At 36.6% G+C, this 17,294-nt stretch overlaps 1 protein-coding gene across 2 annotated transcripts in view; it reads left to right on the plus strand.

Moving 5' to 3' along the window:
- Positions 1-17,294, plus strand: part of GABBR2 (gamma-aminobutyric acid type B receptor subunit 2) — a 460,220-nt gene that overhangs the window by 321,901 nt on the left and 121,025 nt on the right. Inside the window, exon 13 of one of the 2 annotated variants that reach the window (XM_014875208.2) lies at positions 9,222-9,344. The exons of the other annotated variant lie outside the window; for it this stretch is intronic. Within the exon in view, the coding sequence (XP_014730694.1) occupies positions 9,222-9,344 (123 nt within the window). The remainder of the gene's footprint in view (positions 1-9,221; positions 9,345-17,294) is intronic. 2 annotated transcript variants of the gene reach the window in all.

A 17,294-nucleotide genomic window follows, 5' to 3' on the forward strand; every position in this document is an offset into this window, starting at 1 on the left:
TTTTTTCCATTACCATGTATCTATAAAACCTACAGGCAAAATATGTGCCTTGTCTTCCTGTTATGCAGTTGTACAGATTCTGATAGCTACTAGTGATGCTTTTAGCTCGAGCTGATGAGGTGTGCAAAGATGTAAAGGCTCCTCTTGCTGATGTGTGCAGCTCTCTCTATAATTGAATCTTCTTTACATTTTCTTTATGAAGAATGGGCTCATGAAAACGTTAAAAGTTTTATGGTGTGGCTAGAAAGTCAATAATTGAAAAAGTACAGCTTGCCAGGATCTCTACAATGTACATTTCTTCCCCTATGTGGATTATTAGGACACCAGTGAAGCCTTAGCTTCCTCCAGGATGCATTGTCACAAAACAAAGGTAGTGAGTCTGCTCTGGGCATGGAATAGGACTGTGCAGTAAGAGAGACAGTTTTATGTTAGGATCTTTTTCACTTAAACTAGAAAAAATATTCATAATGAAAAAGGCAATAGGAGTTTTGAAAAAGGTGGTCTCATGTATAAGACAGTTAACTGCCAAATGAAGAAAAATAACTGCTTTCCAGAATTATTTGTTATGCTGTAGAAATCCCTCTGAACATATTTTTCAGAAAATTTTCTTTTGTTTCTTTGTTTCTGAGAAGCAAATCTATTACCTGAGTGTAGCAGCGCAGGAATTCTCAGACATTTTGGCTCATTGCCTTCACACTCCGTTTTTTAGCACAAATCTGGCCACCTCACCTCCATAACTTGTACATTTAATGGTTCAAAAACAGACATATAGGAAACTGGGAGCGGTAAGAAACCATCCAGGCCCTTTCTGGGGATCAGGGCACATGGGCTGCTCTGAGCAGTGCCTCATCCCCCAGGTCGGGGTGGGCAGCAGCTGGCTGTGTGCTCCTGCCCTGCATGGTGCCAGCTGCAGGGAAGCTGCCAGGTCCTGTGATTGCACAGTGTCCCTGAGCAGGGTGGGAATTGAGAGAAGAAAGCAGCTGGAGGCTGCACAGTGATGAGTTTGTGTGCTGCTGCCTTCTCTTCTCAACTCGTGTCCGTTGTTTGCTTTCCCCATCCCTCACTGGAAAACCTCTGTGAGGAAGTTTATAGAATGAGTGTCATCTCTAGCTATAAACTTTTCCACAAGCTTTACAAGACACTTAGGGAATTTAGAATTTATTGCAATCTATATTTTTCCTCACTAAAGTCCTGAATAGGTTTAAAAAAAGTTACCCATTATCTTAATCTTTTAAAAATAGATGAAGCAAAGTTCTGCAGATTACGTTGACAGAGGGTTTAGGTCAGAACCTTGCAGGCCACATCTCATTTATTCATTTAAATCCTATGTAGGCATAGTTCTGAATGAGCACAAATGCAGTTTATATTATCTAATCAATCCCTTCTGTAAATTCTGTTACAAAATATTTTTTCCAGGTCAGTTTTCAGACTGTAAATGTTTATATTTTTTCATGATATTTTTAAAAAATCTCGCTAGAGGTTTTCATGTGTATTAATAAAATGTTATATGATGAATTTCCCCTAGGATACACTTGTATTCTACTGAACATATATGAGAAATCATAAGTCTGGAGAAGAGATGTGTCAAGATACAAAAATTTGCTTTGGGTAACCATACCAACAGTACCACAATCTATTAGGGACCATCTGCTGAAAACGAACCAGCATATGGATACCTAAAGAAATGTTCAGTGTTATTGTTCAGTCTTTGAGAGTAAGACAGAAGACTGTTTGAAATTTGCATATGTTTAGGATCTTTTTTCATTATGAATATTTACCACTGGACCAAGTAGTCTCTGACACTTACAGGGCAGTCTAAATTATCCAGGTATAGCTTACAGTTTATTAATATACGGATACAGTACTTCCTAAAGTGATATAAGTGAAAGCCAAATTATTTTGATTTTTCCCCCAAATAGGTACAACTATAAATTTTAAGTCCAAAGCTTTAAAAATAGTTAGTGTAATCTTAGAATCCAAACTTAGATGTAAAATAAGCATCCGGATTTTCATAAGAGCTGATCAGCCAAAATGCCATCTAAGGAACAACAGGAATCACATTTCTAAAATTTACATTAATATAAATATGGAATTTGGAGCTAAATCTCAAGTACATGTCATAGAAAGAAGCTGAGCTAATGAACTGTACATCTAGGAGAAAAATCTGCCTTTGAATTAATTTATGTATGGAAATTTCTGCATGGTACAGTTTGATAAGGGTAAACCTCAGTAGTGACAAAAACAACGAAAACTCTATGTGAAATGTAAGTGCTCATAAATGGTGCTACAACCATAATTTCTATGTATTATGAGACTATTGGATGACAGAGAAATAAAGAACATGTCGCTATACAGTATGAGGCAATTTATTCCTGAATAGCTTGAAATTGGATTGTAAATGTAATCAAGTGCATTGATGTTCCCAGCTATTTGGTAATGATAAAATATGCTTTCCCAGAGAATTTTTCATTAAGGAAAATATTAAACTCTAGGTATTTAAGTATTGTATCAAACAAAATCAGAATATTTCTTCTCAAACATCCAAATCCTTCATGCACCTTTTTTTTTTTCCCTGAAGATTTGGGTTCCTTTCAACACCAAAGATGAGAATTCACACCTCTCATAGAAAGTCCTTTACTTTTATGGCCCATGTGATCTTGGGCTCAACAAGTGCATTTCTCTCAAAGTTGAATTTGACCTCTGTGTTGGAAGGATATGCAGGTTTCTCAAGGCAGAACGTCTTGCTTTATTTATGGCTGTGAGCAGAAGTTAATAAAATGTTGAGGCTTTTTACTAAGACTGTTCTACAGAACACCAGGAAGAATGGTTGGTTCTAATGCTGTCAAGTTGGATTTCTTAATGCCATTTTTAACTAACATGTATTTTTTTATTTTTGTCCTTTCAAATGAGTTTTGTGAAAAATAGTCATTTTATATCACTCTGTGTGCTCGTTATGGTTGGATTAGCAATGTTAGTAAAACAATCACCTCTCCAATTCTCTAGTGAATCCTAGTCATAACTGGGGCTCAGGCTTTCAAAACCAAGGATTTTTATAAAATTTTTTAACCCATCACTTAATCTCTCTCCAGCTCTAACCTCTGAAAATTTTCTGTCTTCTGCTTCCTCTAGGGAGTATCACCACTAGGATATTCCCACTTCTTTTTAATATGAGTTGGAAAAGAGGAAAGGTGTCTTCTAATAGATAGCTTGTCCTAGAATCAACACATCCACATTTGTAGTAGCATTATTGGGAGGGGGAGTCTGCCCAAGGATGCAATTATCCTAAATAGGAGTCACCCAAGAAGACATGATTTAGAAATATGTGCTTTAGCAGGCTAGTGACTGTAGCTATTTAATTCTCAAACCCAAGCTTTTTGATCATATCCTGTTGTCCATTATTGTCAGAAGTACCATGCACTCCACTATCCTGAAAGGTAATCACCAAGTTCTTAGATTACAGGTGTCACAGTTGATCCTCACAGAAAACAGAAATATTGGGTTGTTTTAGTTTTTTGTTTTGGTTTGGGGTTTGTTTGTTTGGGGTTTTTTTTTGTTTGGGGTTTTTTTTTGGTTTTTCTTTTTTTTGTTGTTGTTGTTTGTTTGTTTATAAGTAGATATACAAATCTTCCATCAAATCAGCCAAAATACCTCTAAGAAAATAAAACTTAGCTTTTTACTCCCAGTGACTTACTACTGATCAAAATCCTTAATACCACAACACATGTTTTTTAAAATGTTAGCATTCACTCATTAAAACTATTGTAATTGCAGCTTGAGGCATTGCCAATACTAATCATACAATCTATTATAGGAAGTACTCATAATAGCTGTTGAAAAAAACATTGTGGAGTTATTAGGAACAATGCATAATGTGTTTTCAATGGTCCCTTTTTCTCATTCCATTACACAATAGAAATTAAGAATGTATTACAGTATAGTTCTCTAAAATATTAATGGCTTTAATAACTCTCAGATAGAATCTCCCTCAGCCCACATAGGGTAAATTTCACCCACTCACCACGGACTTTGCATCCCCAACCTCCTGGCACCATCCCACTTGTGCCAATGCACTTAATGTAGGGGAGCAAGCCAAGGGTGTGAGCCACACTGAGAGAAATGAGAGGTTAGTTTATGCAATGGAGAGAGTATCCTGAAGGCAAGTTCACGAGTGGTTTTGTGGTCCCTTTTGCAAGCTCACAGACTTTACAGTTTTCTTCCCTGCAAACTCTATTTTCTTTCTTTCCCCTCCAGTTCAGAGGTAGGACACCAATCAGCAGGATTTCTGTATGGATCAGGGAAAAGAATATTTGGTTTCAGATTTCTGAGGGCTTTTATAATTGATGTCAGCAATATTCATTTAAATGAATAAGGTCTAGGAAGCTTCAGAGGGATCCTTTAAAGAGAATTTCTCTCTACAGATTCCATCCCAGGAGTCTGAGGAAGAGACAACTGAAAAAAAAGGTTAATTAATAACATTAAGTGTTTATCCAGCTAGTGCCAGAAGGCAAGGGACTACTCTGTCAGCTAGACTAGACAGGGTTGATCTACATAAGAGAAACCAGAATTGCCTTCTTAAACAAAAAACGATCTTGCATTTTAAATTAAAAAGAAAAAAATATATATTTATATCAAAACCTATGAATAAATGCAAAAGTACTCCTAGTCTTTCTATGTTTCTATGAATTAAATTAAAAACCCAACAAATAAACAAACAAACCACAAAGATTTAGCTAATATAGCTTTAAATTTAAAGATATTTTATTCTGACAAAGGGAGGTGACCTGATATCAAGGAAACTAACTCTGAAAAAAAGAGAGGAGTAAATTAACTCTTCAGTCATGCTGGAAAGTTGTTTGTGGAAGTCAGAGAGTACAAAACTAATGTTACATCCTGGAAAAAAAGGTAAATCTTCATATGTAAGACTCTTTCTTCATGGTTTAGAATGGAGTTCAGCTTTAGGGTCTATATCATAAGCATTTTCAGTTGGCTTCTAGTAAAACAAGAAGTAACAGAAAGCTTTCCCTAGCCGTAACTGTAAAAAACAAATCTCATGTTTAATTACTCTTGATTGCCAAATTGCCAGGTGATCCCAATCTACCACAAAATGACAGATGATAGGGTTCTCCAGGACACAATGGATATGCTTCAGAAAGCAAATGAAAAAAACCTAACAAAAGGTTTGTGCAATAATAACCAAATGGACAGCTGAAGTTACCATGGCAGATGGTAAGTGTGAGAGTGCTAGAAAATCCTCAAGAGTTTCCATGAGCAGAAACTTTATCCCAGAGCTTTAGACAGATTTTTTTAACTCCTGTGATCAGATGGCAAGGTCTGTGGAGAGTAAGGGCTTTGATCTGTCTTCATGATCACGAGTTTTCAGAACAACTTTGATTTGCTCATACAGCGATGTTGCTGAGAAGAAAATGGCCTACCAGCTTTTGTTCTGAGTGAATTTGTTTTGAGGACAGACCGCTTCTTATCCAGATATATAGTCCAGACTGGTGGCAATGGCATTTATAACAGTGTTCAGATCTGCCAGGATGAGACAGATTCACCTATCCAATCACAGATGGTAGAAAATATGACTCACAGATGCTGCTGTGTGAGAGCTTGGCTTCAGCAAGGATTCGGGAGCACTTGCAAAAATGGATTTTATTAGCTACCATGTATTTTTCCAAAGGCTGATTTACTGTTTGCTAGAAGGAAAATGAAAAGGGAAAAAATGAGACCCTTTCTCTTAAAGAAAAATTACATTTTTGATTATGAGGAGACTCAGTAGCTCATGACTGTGTTTTGTCAGACAGAGAATTTGTCGTATTTGCAAGATCTGAGTCAAGACTCCTTCAGTGCATCTGGTGTTTCCCAAGGAGTGAATGTACTGAACTTAAGGAGTTCTAGCAGGTGGGAGTGGTGGCTGGGGAGAGGGAAAGCTGAGCTTCCTGCGGGTGGAAGGGGGAGAGCAGCGAGCCTTTTAGAAGTGCTGTTAGTGGTATACCAGTGGCATTTCTCAGGGCAAATCTCTTTTAGGACAAGCTGCTAATGACTGGCAGAAGTGAAAAATAATTGAACCTCGGTGTTTTGTTCTGAAAGCTAGCATTGTGGTGTAGAGTTCTGCTTCAGAGCTAGATTCCAGCAGTGGTTTTGCTGAGGACAGGCCAGCACTGCGATGGGTGTAGGAGGGAGCTCCAGGTGTCCTGCATCCTAGAGCTCATCATGGTACTGTAGGTCACTCAGGTTATCTTATGGGCTTTCTTTTGCCTGCCTTCCTCCTGGCTGCCTGGCAGAAGTAAGGCATGAATAGTACCTGCTGCCAGTGACAGCTGCTGTTATACAATTCCCCTTCTGTCCAGAAAAGGGCAGAGTAATGCAGGAAAAATTACTCCAGGAGGTATCCAAGGAAGAGCTCCACTGTTTGCTGTATCTCTACCTTTAGTTTTTTCTAATAACCATCTGTCAAAAAAGGGTTACCAAGTTGCAAGTGAACTAAAATATTGATCTGCAGTAGTGCAAGGTCAGGTACAAATGAAACATGTACAAGAGCAAGGAGAAGTGATGTGATCACATTGCTAATGTGATATGAATAGGAAGTTATTTATTTTGATTCTGTGAGTGGATTATCAGTATTACTGCTTTTAATAATATCCTTTCACTCTTTTGCTTCTGGCATTGCTGTACCTGTTTGATTAATATTACCAAGTGTTGGTAAAATCTGAATCCAATGCAACTTTATTTTCAATATGAAGATAGTCCATACAAATATGGAAGACATTGTGCTGCTCACCTATCCTTGCTAAAATGTGCACTATTTTCATTAGAAAGATAAAATATTTTGAGTTTGGTTTTTTTTTTTCAAGGAACCTTTTTGGCTTAGGTGAGCAGAGACATTTCTGTCTCTCTGAAAGATGCTTTCACATAGCTTTTAATTTGTTAAATGTATATTTTTAGCTGAAGTTAATTGTCTTCACCTCCTCTTCGGGGGTGGGGAATGAGGAAGGGAGGGACATGTTTCAGAACACTAATTTTTCTGACCCAAATCTTACCCAGGATAGGTAGGATGAATTGTGTTTTAAAGGCTTTTGTCCCTGCCCACTGGCTACTGAGAAAGGCTAAACACATAATAGTTCAACAGCCAACTTCTGTAAAATAAACTACATCAGTTAAAAAGGAAGACCAAAGACCAACTAATATATGCCAATACAATAAATTCCCTAGCCATTTAAGAGGGAGTAAAAGAAATTTGAGTTAAGGTGTCAACATTTCATCTAAATCCAAATTCTCTATGGACTTGATTCCCCATTGTTTTCTCTTCCATGTCTCTACCCATATTAGGAGTAGTACTAGGTATGTTTCACCCAGTGCCTGTTTGCAGGCATTAGAAAAGAGATTTAAAAACCCATGGGCTATTTTAACAAAGGCTAACCTGTTCCTTTTCAGCTTTGATTGCCACTTGATAAACAGCTAAAAGGTCAGACATAGTTCCGTTTTCCCAAAGAAGACAAGGGACCAAGCTGGTCTGAGAATCTTTGCTTAATGCCTGCCTTCATTTTAGCTTAATGAAGAAACACATTTCAACAGTCTTCCTCCCCCTGCACAGTGCACCAAGGCACCTTTTCCTTGCAAAGTTCTTGCCAAATCATCCAGTAATAAGACAAGAAAGCTGCACCCTCCCCCTTGACCTGCCCTCTCCATACATGCCTGTGCTGTCTCTCCTGAGATGAGTTTACTGCTTCATTGCTGCCACAAACACGTGGAAAGCATCACGTTCCTTTATGGCAATGGTAGCTACATGGATTTACATAACTGGTCTCAGGAAATGAAAATAATCTGTTGGGTCCTTTAGCTCATTCTGATTCCTAGCCTTTATTTTACTCAGTTTATTCCAAATTTTCTATAAAATAAACCAGCAGATTAGCAAAAAGTGGTGCACAATGTTGCCGAAACATCTTTCAAAATAGAAAATTTATCACACCAAGCAATATGAAAACCAGACCTTGTAACGTTCTTCTTACATTATTTCAAATTTTTGTCATTTTTATCATTTCCTTCAGCTTGATAAGAATGAAATGCAAATACAATTTATTCTACACCGGAATAATAACTTTGCCCCTATTAAGATTAGCAGACATTTCTGGCTTTTTAATGCATTTTCAAAATCCTAATAATTTCATCAAATTGGACTGAAATAATCACAACTTTATTAAGCTTCTCAGGCTTAATATTTTGGAATATTTCATTTGAATTAAGTCAACTGTTTCCCAGAATGAAAACTTGGGAAAAAATATGTGGAATTGTCCATGTTAAAGCAATTTGGCAATAACTTTTGACTATTGGATGAGTGTTCTTAGTAATAGAGATAGATATTAATTAAGAAACCATGATCATAGACTCAAGAGCACTGAAATAAAATTAATGTAAGCCTGATATTTTAACATGCTTACCACTTTGCAACTGAAATAATGTAATTGAAGTGTATTTTTCTGTGTTGCTATGTGTACAACAGTAGAAATGACATAGGGATTGCATGCAGTTATAAAAAACTCTAATACATGGTTTTGATTGTTATTTTTATCAGCAACTCTTGTTTTTCTTTTTTGAATCTAAACCCCAAGCAAAATTAAAAGCATGTTTTACACTGGATGTACATTAAAGCCTCTGACCTTTGTAATCCAGAAAAAATACATCACTCCTTCCTGCTCCCTGGATAACAGGGGCAAATATTAAACACATAGACACAGAAAACCTCCAAAATAAACTTTTGATGGCTTCTTTGTTTTCCACATCCAAGAAGGTTATGAAAGAGTGAGCACTAAATCTTAGTGAATACTACCTCAATGCCTGTTACTCTGAGAGATAGATGAACATTTTCCACATTTGCATACATAAACACAGTAGTGGCTCCCTAGAATATATTTTTCTCATTTTACAGGAGTTAATATTAAGCCTGGGCTTCAATGTAAATGTTTAAGAGTCCTCCCAAAGTCTTTTTAGAAGTTGGAAAGCACTTCAGATACTTTTAATAACCATGAAATGAACTAAAATAATTTGTCTTGCTTTCATCTTACTATATTTCTTTTCTTTGTTCATTGTTAAAAACCTTTATTATTAGCAACCTGTGTTTTTCTCCCTATATAGGAATAAAGCTGTACAGGGTCTATCTGTGGCTCATGGGAATCTCCCTGCTTCTTTTTTCTTTTTTTCTTTTTTTTTTTTTTTCTCTCCAGATCATTAAAGACCAGAAGCTACTGGGGATAGTTGGAGGGATGCTACTGATTGATCTTTGCATCCTGATTTGCTGGCAGGTTGTGGATCCTTTGAGGAGGACAGTGGAAAAGTATAACATGGAGGTATGTCCTCAAGCCCAAGTAATACTTATGGTTGCATATCAGTATCTACAGCTTTCCATAAGATTAAGCTAAAGATGCATTAGGTGAAATGAAAGCAAGTAATGTATTTTGGGGGAGGAAGAGTTTCAGTTTTTAAAACCAAATAGAGAAGAAACAACTGCAACCAAAAGAAACTGTGTATGTAGTTGGAGGTGCCACATTTCTGTCACTTGTGAGACATTTTTGTTTGTAAGGGTTGTAAACACAGGAGAGTCCTCTGCTAAGACTCTCTATTAGAGTCTGTTGCAATAAATAATAGATTATCAGAACCCATTAGTGGATTTCAGTAAGAGCTCATTCAAGATAAGTGCAGGAGAGGTCACTGCTTAGACTGCATTCTTTGTGGAGGTGGTCAGGAATTATGTTACATACTGTTATATTTATTTGCAGTAATTTTATGTGCGTGCACCCATACTGATTGTTCCTCTTTTAATGGTATTCCCAGAAAGGTCACATGAGCAATTTTGATAGGCAGGAGGTAATAGCTTAATGCCAGTTGTACACACTTTCCAACACTCTGGTTGATTTCTAGAAGTGGAGCTTAAGTTTTCCTGACAAACTCACAGCAGGAAACATGGCAGCAACAATTCATACCTAGGAAAAAAAAATCTATCTGTATGTAGATTTTGCATTGTTTGAGAGTTTATTGCCTCCAACATGGAAACTGGTGATATCTGAAAACTAGATGATATGAGGACAATCTAAAAGTGCTAGTCTCTTCTCCAGTACTTGGCAATCACTTGGCAATTTAAGAAAAAGAACAGTAGTTTTCTCTTCTGATGTTAATATTTGCAAGAAAATATATAGCATTTTACTCCACTTTCACTTTGTTCTAACTTTGCAGTGTAGCTTTGGAATTTTGTTAGGAGATTTTACCTTTTTAGTATAATTTGTACAAAATACCCAAGAAAAATGCCTCTTAAACTGCAAGTGATTCCTTTGAAGAATTCATTTTAGAGTCTGAAAAGGTTTGTCTCAGTCATTCCTTAGAGTTTAAAAGACTTCCCAGCTAATACAGTTGTCAATAAATAGAAAACATAACTGAAATTTGTCCTCTGGAAACACTTCTGGCCTATGTCTGTATAGCTTGAAGCCATAGCAGCTTGCTGAGAGCCTTGTTTACTTCATTTTGCTCCAATTGTATTGTAAGTGATATTTCAGTTGTCAGTATTGTTAACATTTTGTCTGCTCATCTAAACTCAAACATATTATGACAAATAGTCATAAAATCAAATTAAAATAATCTCAGGTAGAAGAAATTTTACTTTTTACTTTAGTTTAAATCAGATCTTATCTAGTCTTAGTAGATGTACTTGAGTATAATGTCCATAGACAGCAGCAATAACTGGGAAGTTAAACCATAAATACCATATATTTGCAAAACAGTGTATGCTGTAGTTTTGAATTACTGCAATTTCCATCTGAACTTTTCAGTGTATATTCTTTGATCAATGTATAATTCTAAAAACTTAGTGTGCTTTTTCCACATTTGGGGCTTTCCAGACTTGGGGCTGTACAACAGTTGCCTGAACTTTGCGTTAGAACTGAAATTCTCCTGGAATTATATAAGCCCATGCAAAGCAACATTCACCAAATGCACACTTGAAAATGTTTGATATTTTGATCCCTCAGCATAGAATTGACCTGAACTTACTGTTAGAGCTCTTAGCTATTACTGTAAGTTGTGCAGAATATTTTTCAAACTAATGGACTTGGGGTGGGAAGGAAATAAAAGTATCGTTGTAGCAAATACAGTCATTAAACTATTGTATGTGTATAAAGTGTGTTACTATAAAAGCAGTGAGGTGAATTGCAATTTGCTTTGCTGAATCACACCTCTTCAGGTCTCAAATCTCCTGTGTAAACGTATTTATGTATTGTCTTTGCTGCTATTCTTATTGTTGTTGCTGTTGTTATTATTATGTTCTTTTGTAACTTTTAGGTTTTTAAAGTGTAATGGTGAATTCTTTAGTTGAGTTTGATTGAGCATATATTATCTTTTCTGTGTTTGAAAAATACTTGCCACATAGTAAACACTACTGGTGACAAGTTTCTGTTTAATTTCAGGAATATTTTGTAGTGGATATTTCTGGTCCCACTTGATTCTGTGAAATTACTTTAAAGGGATTATTTCTGTCAGTTAATGTTAATCCAAGAGATAAAGATTTAACCAAATGTAGGCTCCAAAGTCATGAATGCAATCAGTCATCCTAGCTAATGAACCATTTGAGTTCTGTTTAGGAATACTCATCAGCTTCCTACGTGCTAGTTCTGCATTTGGCTTCTATCAGGTGGCCCTCTGTTAGTTGTGTCTTCATAAACACATCAATCAAAGGAACCAAGACAAGAAGCCTGAAGACTGGATAATGTCCTGTGATGTTCACTATTATTCACAAAATAGTTCATTTTAATGAAGGAACAGCAGTAAATTTTCAAGATGTTTTTAAAAGACTTCTCAAACCCAGAACTTGAAAATCCAGGCTCCTTTTCGGGAGTTGTTTGCAAAGTCCATGCAGTCCTATAATTTGAGGATAGGCAGTCTAAATCTAAAAACACAAAGGGAAGCTGAAGGCATTTCTTGAGACTCTTTGGTCATTACAGAAGGCAGAAATCATATCAGACGTTGGGTGTGCCAGTTTTCAGACCGGTTTCTGGCATCCTGACCCCACAGGTGTGGCTTCTTTAGGAAAAGCCCGTCCATAGCTGCCATAAGACGCCATGTTCAAAGTTTTAATGATGGAACCATAAGGCACCCAGATCCTCCAGTCATCGGCAGGGGAAGTAGTTTATGGTATATGAGCAATAAAGTTGCTGGATAAAAGCAAAGATATTAAAGACCAAGGCAGGGACGATGTTAAAACTTCCCTAACTGCATGCTGATCTCCAGAAGAACCATAACAGTGTCTTTATGTACATTTCCTAAGAGTGCTGTAGGCTTGATTTTCACATAATGGAAAAGCATGTGATGACACAAAAGGCTTCTCAACTTCAAGCAGCAGTGTGAAAAAAAAAAGGGGGGGAATTAATCCATAATCTCTATTCATCTGTTTTCCTAGTTGCATTGGCTGTTACATTTCTCCTTTTGCTAATTTTTCAGACCAGTGGAGAGACCTATCCCTTTCTTTCTCACTAAGTTCTTCCTAGGCTGAAATAGGAATTTGCTTTTTTCATTATGATTCACTTTTTTTGTCATAATCAAAATGCTTTGCAATTATGCTCAGATCTGAGCTAGGCTCCTGCCAGACTAAGTTTCTCCTAGTCTTGTGAACTGGAGTGCATCCTTCCTGCACTGTTTCACTGGCTGGGCTCTTGGGCTCTACTGCCCATGAGAAATTAAAGTGCTCCTGTGGTTGCAGCTGTAGAAGAGTTTTGCAAGGCTCTTCCTGTTTTTGCTTTTTGATCTACTTTCATAAGAAGGCACTGTTTATATTTATTATGCTCAATGTGATTTTTTTTTCCTACTACCTAACAAACTTTGTCTGTTTCACACAAATCTGACAAATTTGAGCAGATAACATCTCATAAGGATGTAGGACCACAACAGATTTGCTGGAAACGGCCAGCTGTGTGGGAGAGAGGTTCTGGTAGTGTCTCCTCTAAGAGAAGGGTCACAGAGTGAGTTTATCCCTTTATCTAAAAACAGATATTTTAAATGACCTGCTATAGGGGAGCTTCACTGTTTGCCGAAGAGAATCCAGCCACAAAATAAAAAATACTTAGAAAACCAACTCACTCTAATTTCACTTGCTCAGCTGCATTGGAATTAAACCACAGTCTGAAATAGCAAAATCCTTCAGAAAGTGGAGTCTGTGCAATAGCCATATCATAATTCAATTATGTGCTTAGTACAGTTGAAAGGATCCATGTGTACACATGCACTCACACTCACCTCTTGCTTGTAATTAGCTCAGCTAGTCAGAGCATGGCACTAATAATGCCAAGGCCATGTGTTCAGTCTCTGTACAGTCCATTCACTTAAGAGCTGGACTCAGTAATTCTCATGGGTCCCTTCCAACTCAGAGTATTCTGTGATTCTATGGTGCAGTAACTCTTTTACTCTAGAGCTCAGCTTGAAAGCCTCTGACTGGCTTGTCTTCTCCCAACATAAATATCTATGAAACAGATTAGATCTCCATGGCCTTGGAAAGCAGACAGTGATAGATTTAATAAATAATAACTTTTAGAGGAAATGGACTACCTTTTATAATTCCCAAGATAAAAAGATCTTGCATTAGTGTTAGATTCAATGAAAGTAGTATCTTGCATACTGGATGCCAATATTTTTTGTAAAATTTTAAAATGTTTAACCACGGCAGCAACTTTTGCATTCCTTGATGTCTTAGTACCAACTAAGTAGTTATTTCTGTGATGTTTTCTCTTATGCATTCTTTTATAACACTATCAATATTTAAAAATAAACTTCATTCTGGTATCTGGAATACCAGTATTTAAGGTTTCACCCTAATTTGTCCTGGTATGGTAATAAATGTGAAATAGAGGAAAAAATCTGAACGAGATACCATTTTAGAAGACACAGAAGAGAAAAAGTGATCAATGAGCATGTCCTCTTTGGGCTTCTAGCATCGATATAAACATAAAATGCAGAAACCAATATGAGGAAACCTTATATGAGGATGTTGCAATAACAAAAATACCAGTATGCAGGAAAGATTAGTAGGCCATGCCAGTGTTAAGAGTAGTGCAGTATGTTAAAGAAAAGTCAATTAATATTACCAAATTAATAATTTCAGTGAATGAGACAGAATTCCTATGTATTTCAAATGTATAACAATGCTGCCAGACATATTACTTACACAAGGTAAGCTTTGCCTGATCTGTCGAGGGACTCATAAACATGGCAAAATGAAAAAAAGGCTATTTAAACTGGACAAATGTGCTGCTCAGACTAACTCATTTGTAATTCAACAGATTAGAGAACCCACAGAGAGAGAATTAACCCTTTGTTTAATTCTGAATAGCACACAGAATCTTTTCCAAAATCTTGCTATCTGAAAGAGTTTTCCATACAAATAAATAATTTAGTTTTGATAACTTTGAAGAAGCAACAACCAAAAAAGGTCTGTAGAGCAGTACTCACCTTCAGAAAGCAGAAGAACATTAAATTGAGGAAGCCTCTTAAACAAAGTCTAAAGAGAAAACTGCAGAGAGTTAAATCTTTGCAGATGGTTTAGGGAGTATAAGAACTTCATATGTGAGACACAGTAAATTCATGCCACACATCAAGTAAAAAGAAAAGACTCAGCATGACAAAACAGCAGGAAGACATTCTTCAAAGAAATAAAATTATATCCAAATGGGGAAATAATGTCTGATAAGTTAAATGTAGAAGACAATAAAGCAGTCTAAAAAAGCATTTTACAATGAATGAAAAAAGAATAATAGATCTTTCTGTAAATACCAGTAGAAGCAAGTTTGCCACGGAATCTTGGGAATAATATTTGAGCAGAATAGAAGATCATTACTTGCAGAAAATAAGGCTATGTAGAATGATTAAATGATTGCTTTGCTGCTTTGATCAGCAAAATTCTTAGTGGAAGGATTAGTGGAGATTGCTGTGCTAGAACCCTTTTGATGAACTCATTGAGGAGTGACTGGAGTTGCTGGTAGGAATAGGGAAACTGATCAGAAATAAATCAGTGGAAAAATATTCTATTCTCCCAAGTTTTCTATAGCAATTTAAAAGAATAATTGTCAAACTACTGCCAACAGTATGTAATCATTAGCTCAGAACTGCTTTGATATCTGAGCAAAATGGTGCAAATATCTTGCCATGTTTTCAAGACGGAGTAGAAACCTTAAACTTGTACGTTAATGTAGTAGGCCAACTTATAAAAATTATAATCAGGAGTAGGATTAGAAATTGATATGCTACACTGAGGAGGAGTTGACATTGTACTTGTGAAGGAATAAGTCATTAAAACTTAGTGAAGTCCTTTGAAGAAGCCAGCAGACATGAATAGAAGCTGACACATCCAGCTAGGTCTCAAAAAAAGGACTCATCAATTTCTTTCATCAGAAGCTCTCACAGAAAGGAAATAGACATGAAATAAGAGAGAGGCCCTCAAATGAGTATGAAGTTCTTTAGAATAAGGAAATAGAACTCAGAAATAAATAAAAATTCATTTTCAAATAAGGACATGTGTCGCCAGCAGAGTCCTTCAGGCAAGTCCCAGTCTTTCTGCTGGTACCTGTATTGTTCAGTGGGAGAGGTTATATCAAGTTATTTCAGAAAATATGAATGTGGGCTGACTGTGAAGAATTCAGGACAGACATTGAGAAGCTTAACATAAAGTGAAATGCTCTTTCCTTATAGCAGCTGCAGCAGTAAAAATAAATGTTGTCTTGTTTGTGATGTAAACTCTTTCTGATATAGAGAAAGATGGAATTAGAGATTTAAGTTCAGCTAGAGGAAACTCATAAATAGTCTAAATAGAGTACATCTTACATATTTCTGAATAAGACAGAAAAGCCTGGCTTAAAACAATTACAACTGCCTAAAGTTTTCATTTAAATAACTAACTTAGAACAAAATCAGCACCCACATACGTTGAGTATATCCTCAATAGATGAATGTAAGCACAACAGGACTGGAGGAATAAATATTGTTCCTGGGTATCTGATTTGTCTTTTCTGTGGGACTGCTCCTAGAACCTGAAGAAATTAATACTACAGAACTGTTATTTGGACTTGTACATGAATTTATATAGGTATACAAGTCTAAAAGTTTCTCACAATAGTAATGAAAGGTCAATGGTAAGTGGGAGTTGTGTAAAAATAACTGAGATGGAATGTAAAGAATACTCAGGAAGGAGTGCATATATTATGTGTGAAATTCCAACGTGAGCATGGAGCTATACCCTGATGGACTAGTTAACTAAGAGCTGTGGCCATCAAATATAAAACATTTCCTTAGGACAGACTTTTGTCTTTTAAAATTGCTTTGTCCCTACATTTTTTCAATGAAAGTTATGTGAAAATTTGGATTCAACTGCACAGATGTAGATATTTTTCTTTAACATCCATTTTCATTGATAACACTGCTATTGAAGGGAATGGAAAATACCTTGGTCCCAAATTATTCACAGAGGAGTGTGGGGTGGGCTGGGGGTGGGGGAAGGTGTTAGTATTCACAGGATAACATGGGAGTTACATAGGTGTGGAATTGGTGAAGATGTCTGGTTCAAATTCATGTGCTCAAGCAGATTTTTGTGAATTCTTTGACATTTTGAAAAAATCAGATCACATTCTTTTCTCTTTCTGCATATGTATATATGTATATATGCAGAAAGAGATGTGTTTATAGGGTTTTGTTTACACTGTGCTGTTCAGTCAGCTAACAGCTGGATTGGAGAGAACTTTGTCAAATGTGCAACGTGAAATGAAGAATTTAATTGGCTGAAGTAGTTTCTGGGGGTGTTCAGCCTAATGCAGGTCAGAGCTTGTTAGTCAATTTGTTCTCTAAATATCGTTACGCCCATCTGTTTCCCCTACTATTTTTTAAATAAATTTAATTTCTTTCCTTCCAATTTGAAATATTACAGACTGTGGGAGCCAAATGTCTCCTGAAATCTGCAGCCTGATTTCAAGCTTTGCCATTGTAGCTCTCAGCAGGCGGCCCCCCAGGGGTAGCTGAAACTGAGAACTCTTACTTGCATCTGCTGGGACACTCTGGTGGCTGGCAGATGCTCCAGAGAGAAGGAAAATGAATGGCCATTAAAGTCATCTCAAAACCTTCCACCGGCCCAGAGGATCTAGCCCAGGTCCAAGGAAAGAGTAAATACTAAAGAATAAAAGCTGGTTTACTTCTCTCTTTCATTTGACATCAGTTTCCAAGGAAACAGAACAAAACGTGAGAGCTGGGAGCCAGCAGCTGAGATTGACTCAGCTGGT

The sequence above is a fragment of the Sturnus vulgaris genome, chromosome 1 (assembly GCF_052056855.1).
Source record: "Sturnus vulgaris isolate bStuVul1 chromosome 1, bStuVul1.hap1, whole genome shotgun sequence".
Taxonomy (NCBI): Eukaryota; Metazoa; Chordata; class Aves; order Passeriformes; family Sturnidae; genus Sturnus; species Sturnus vulgaris.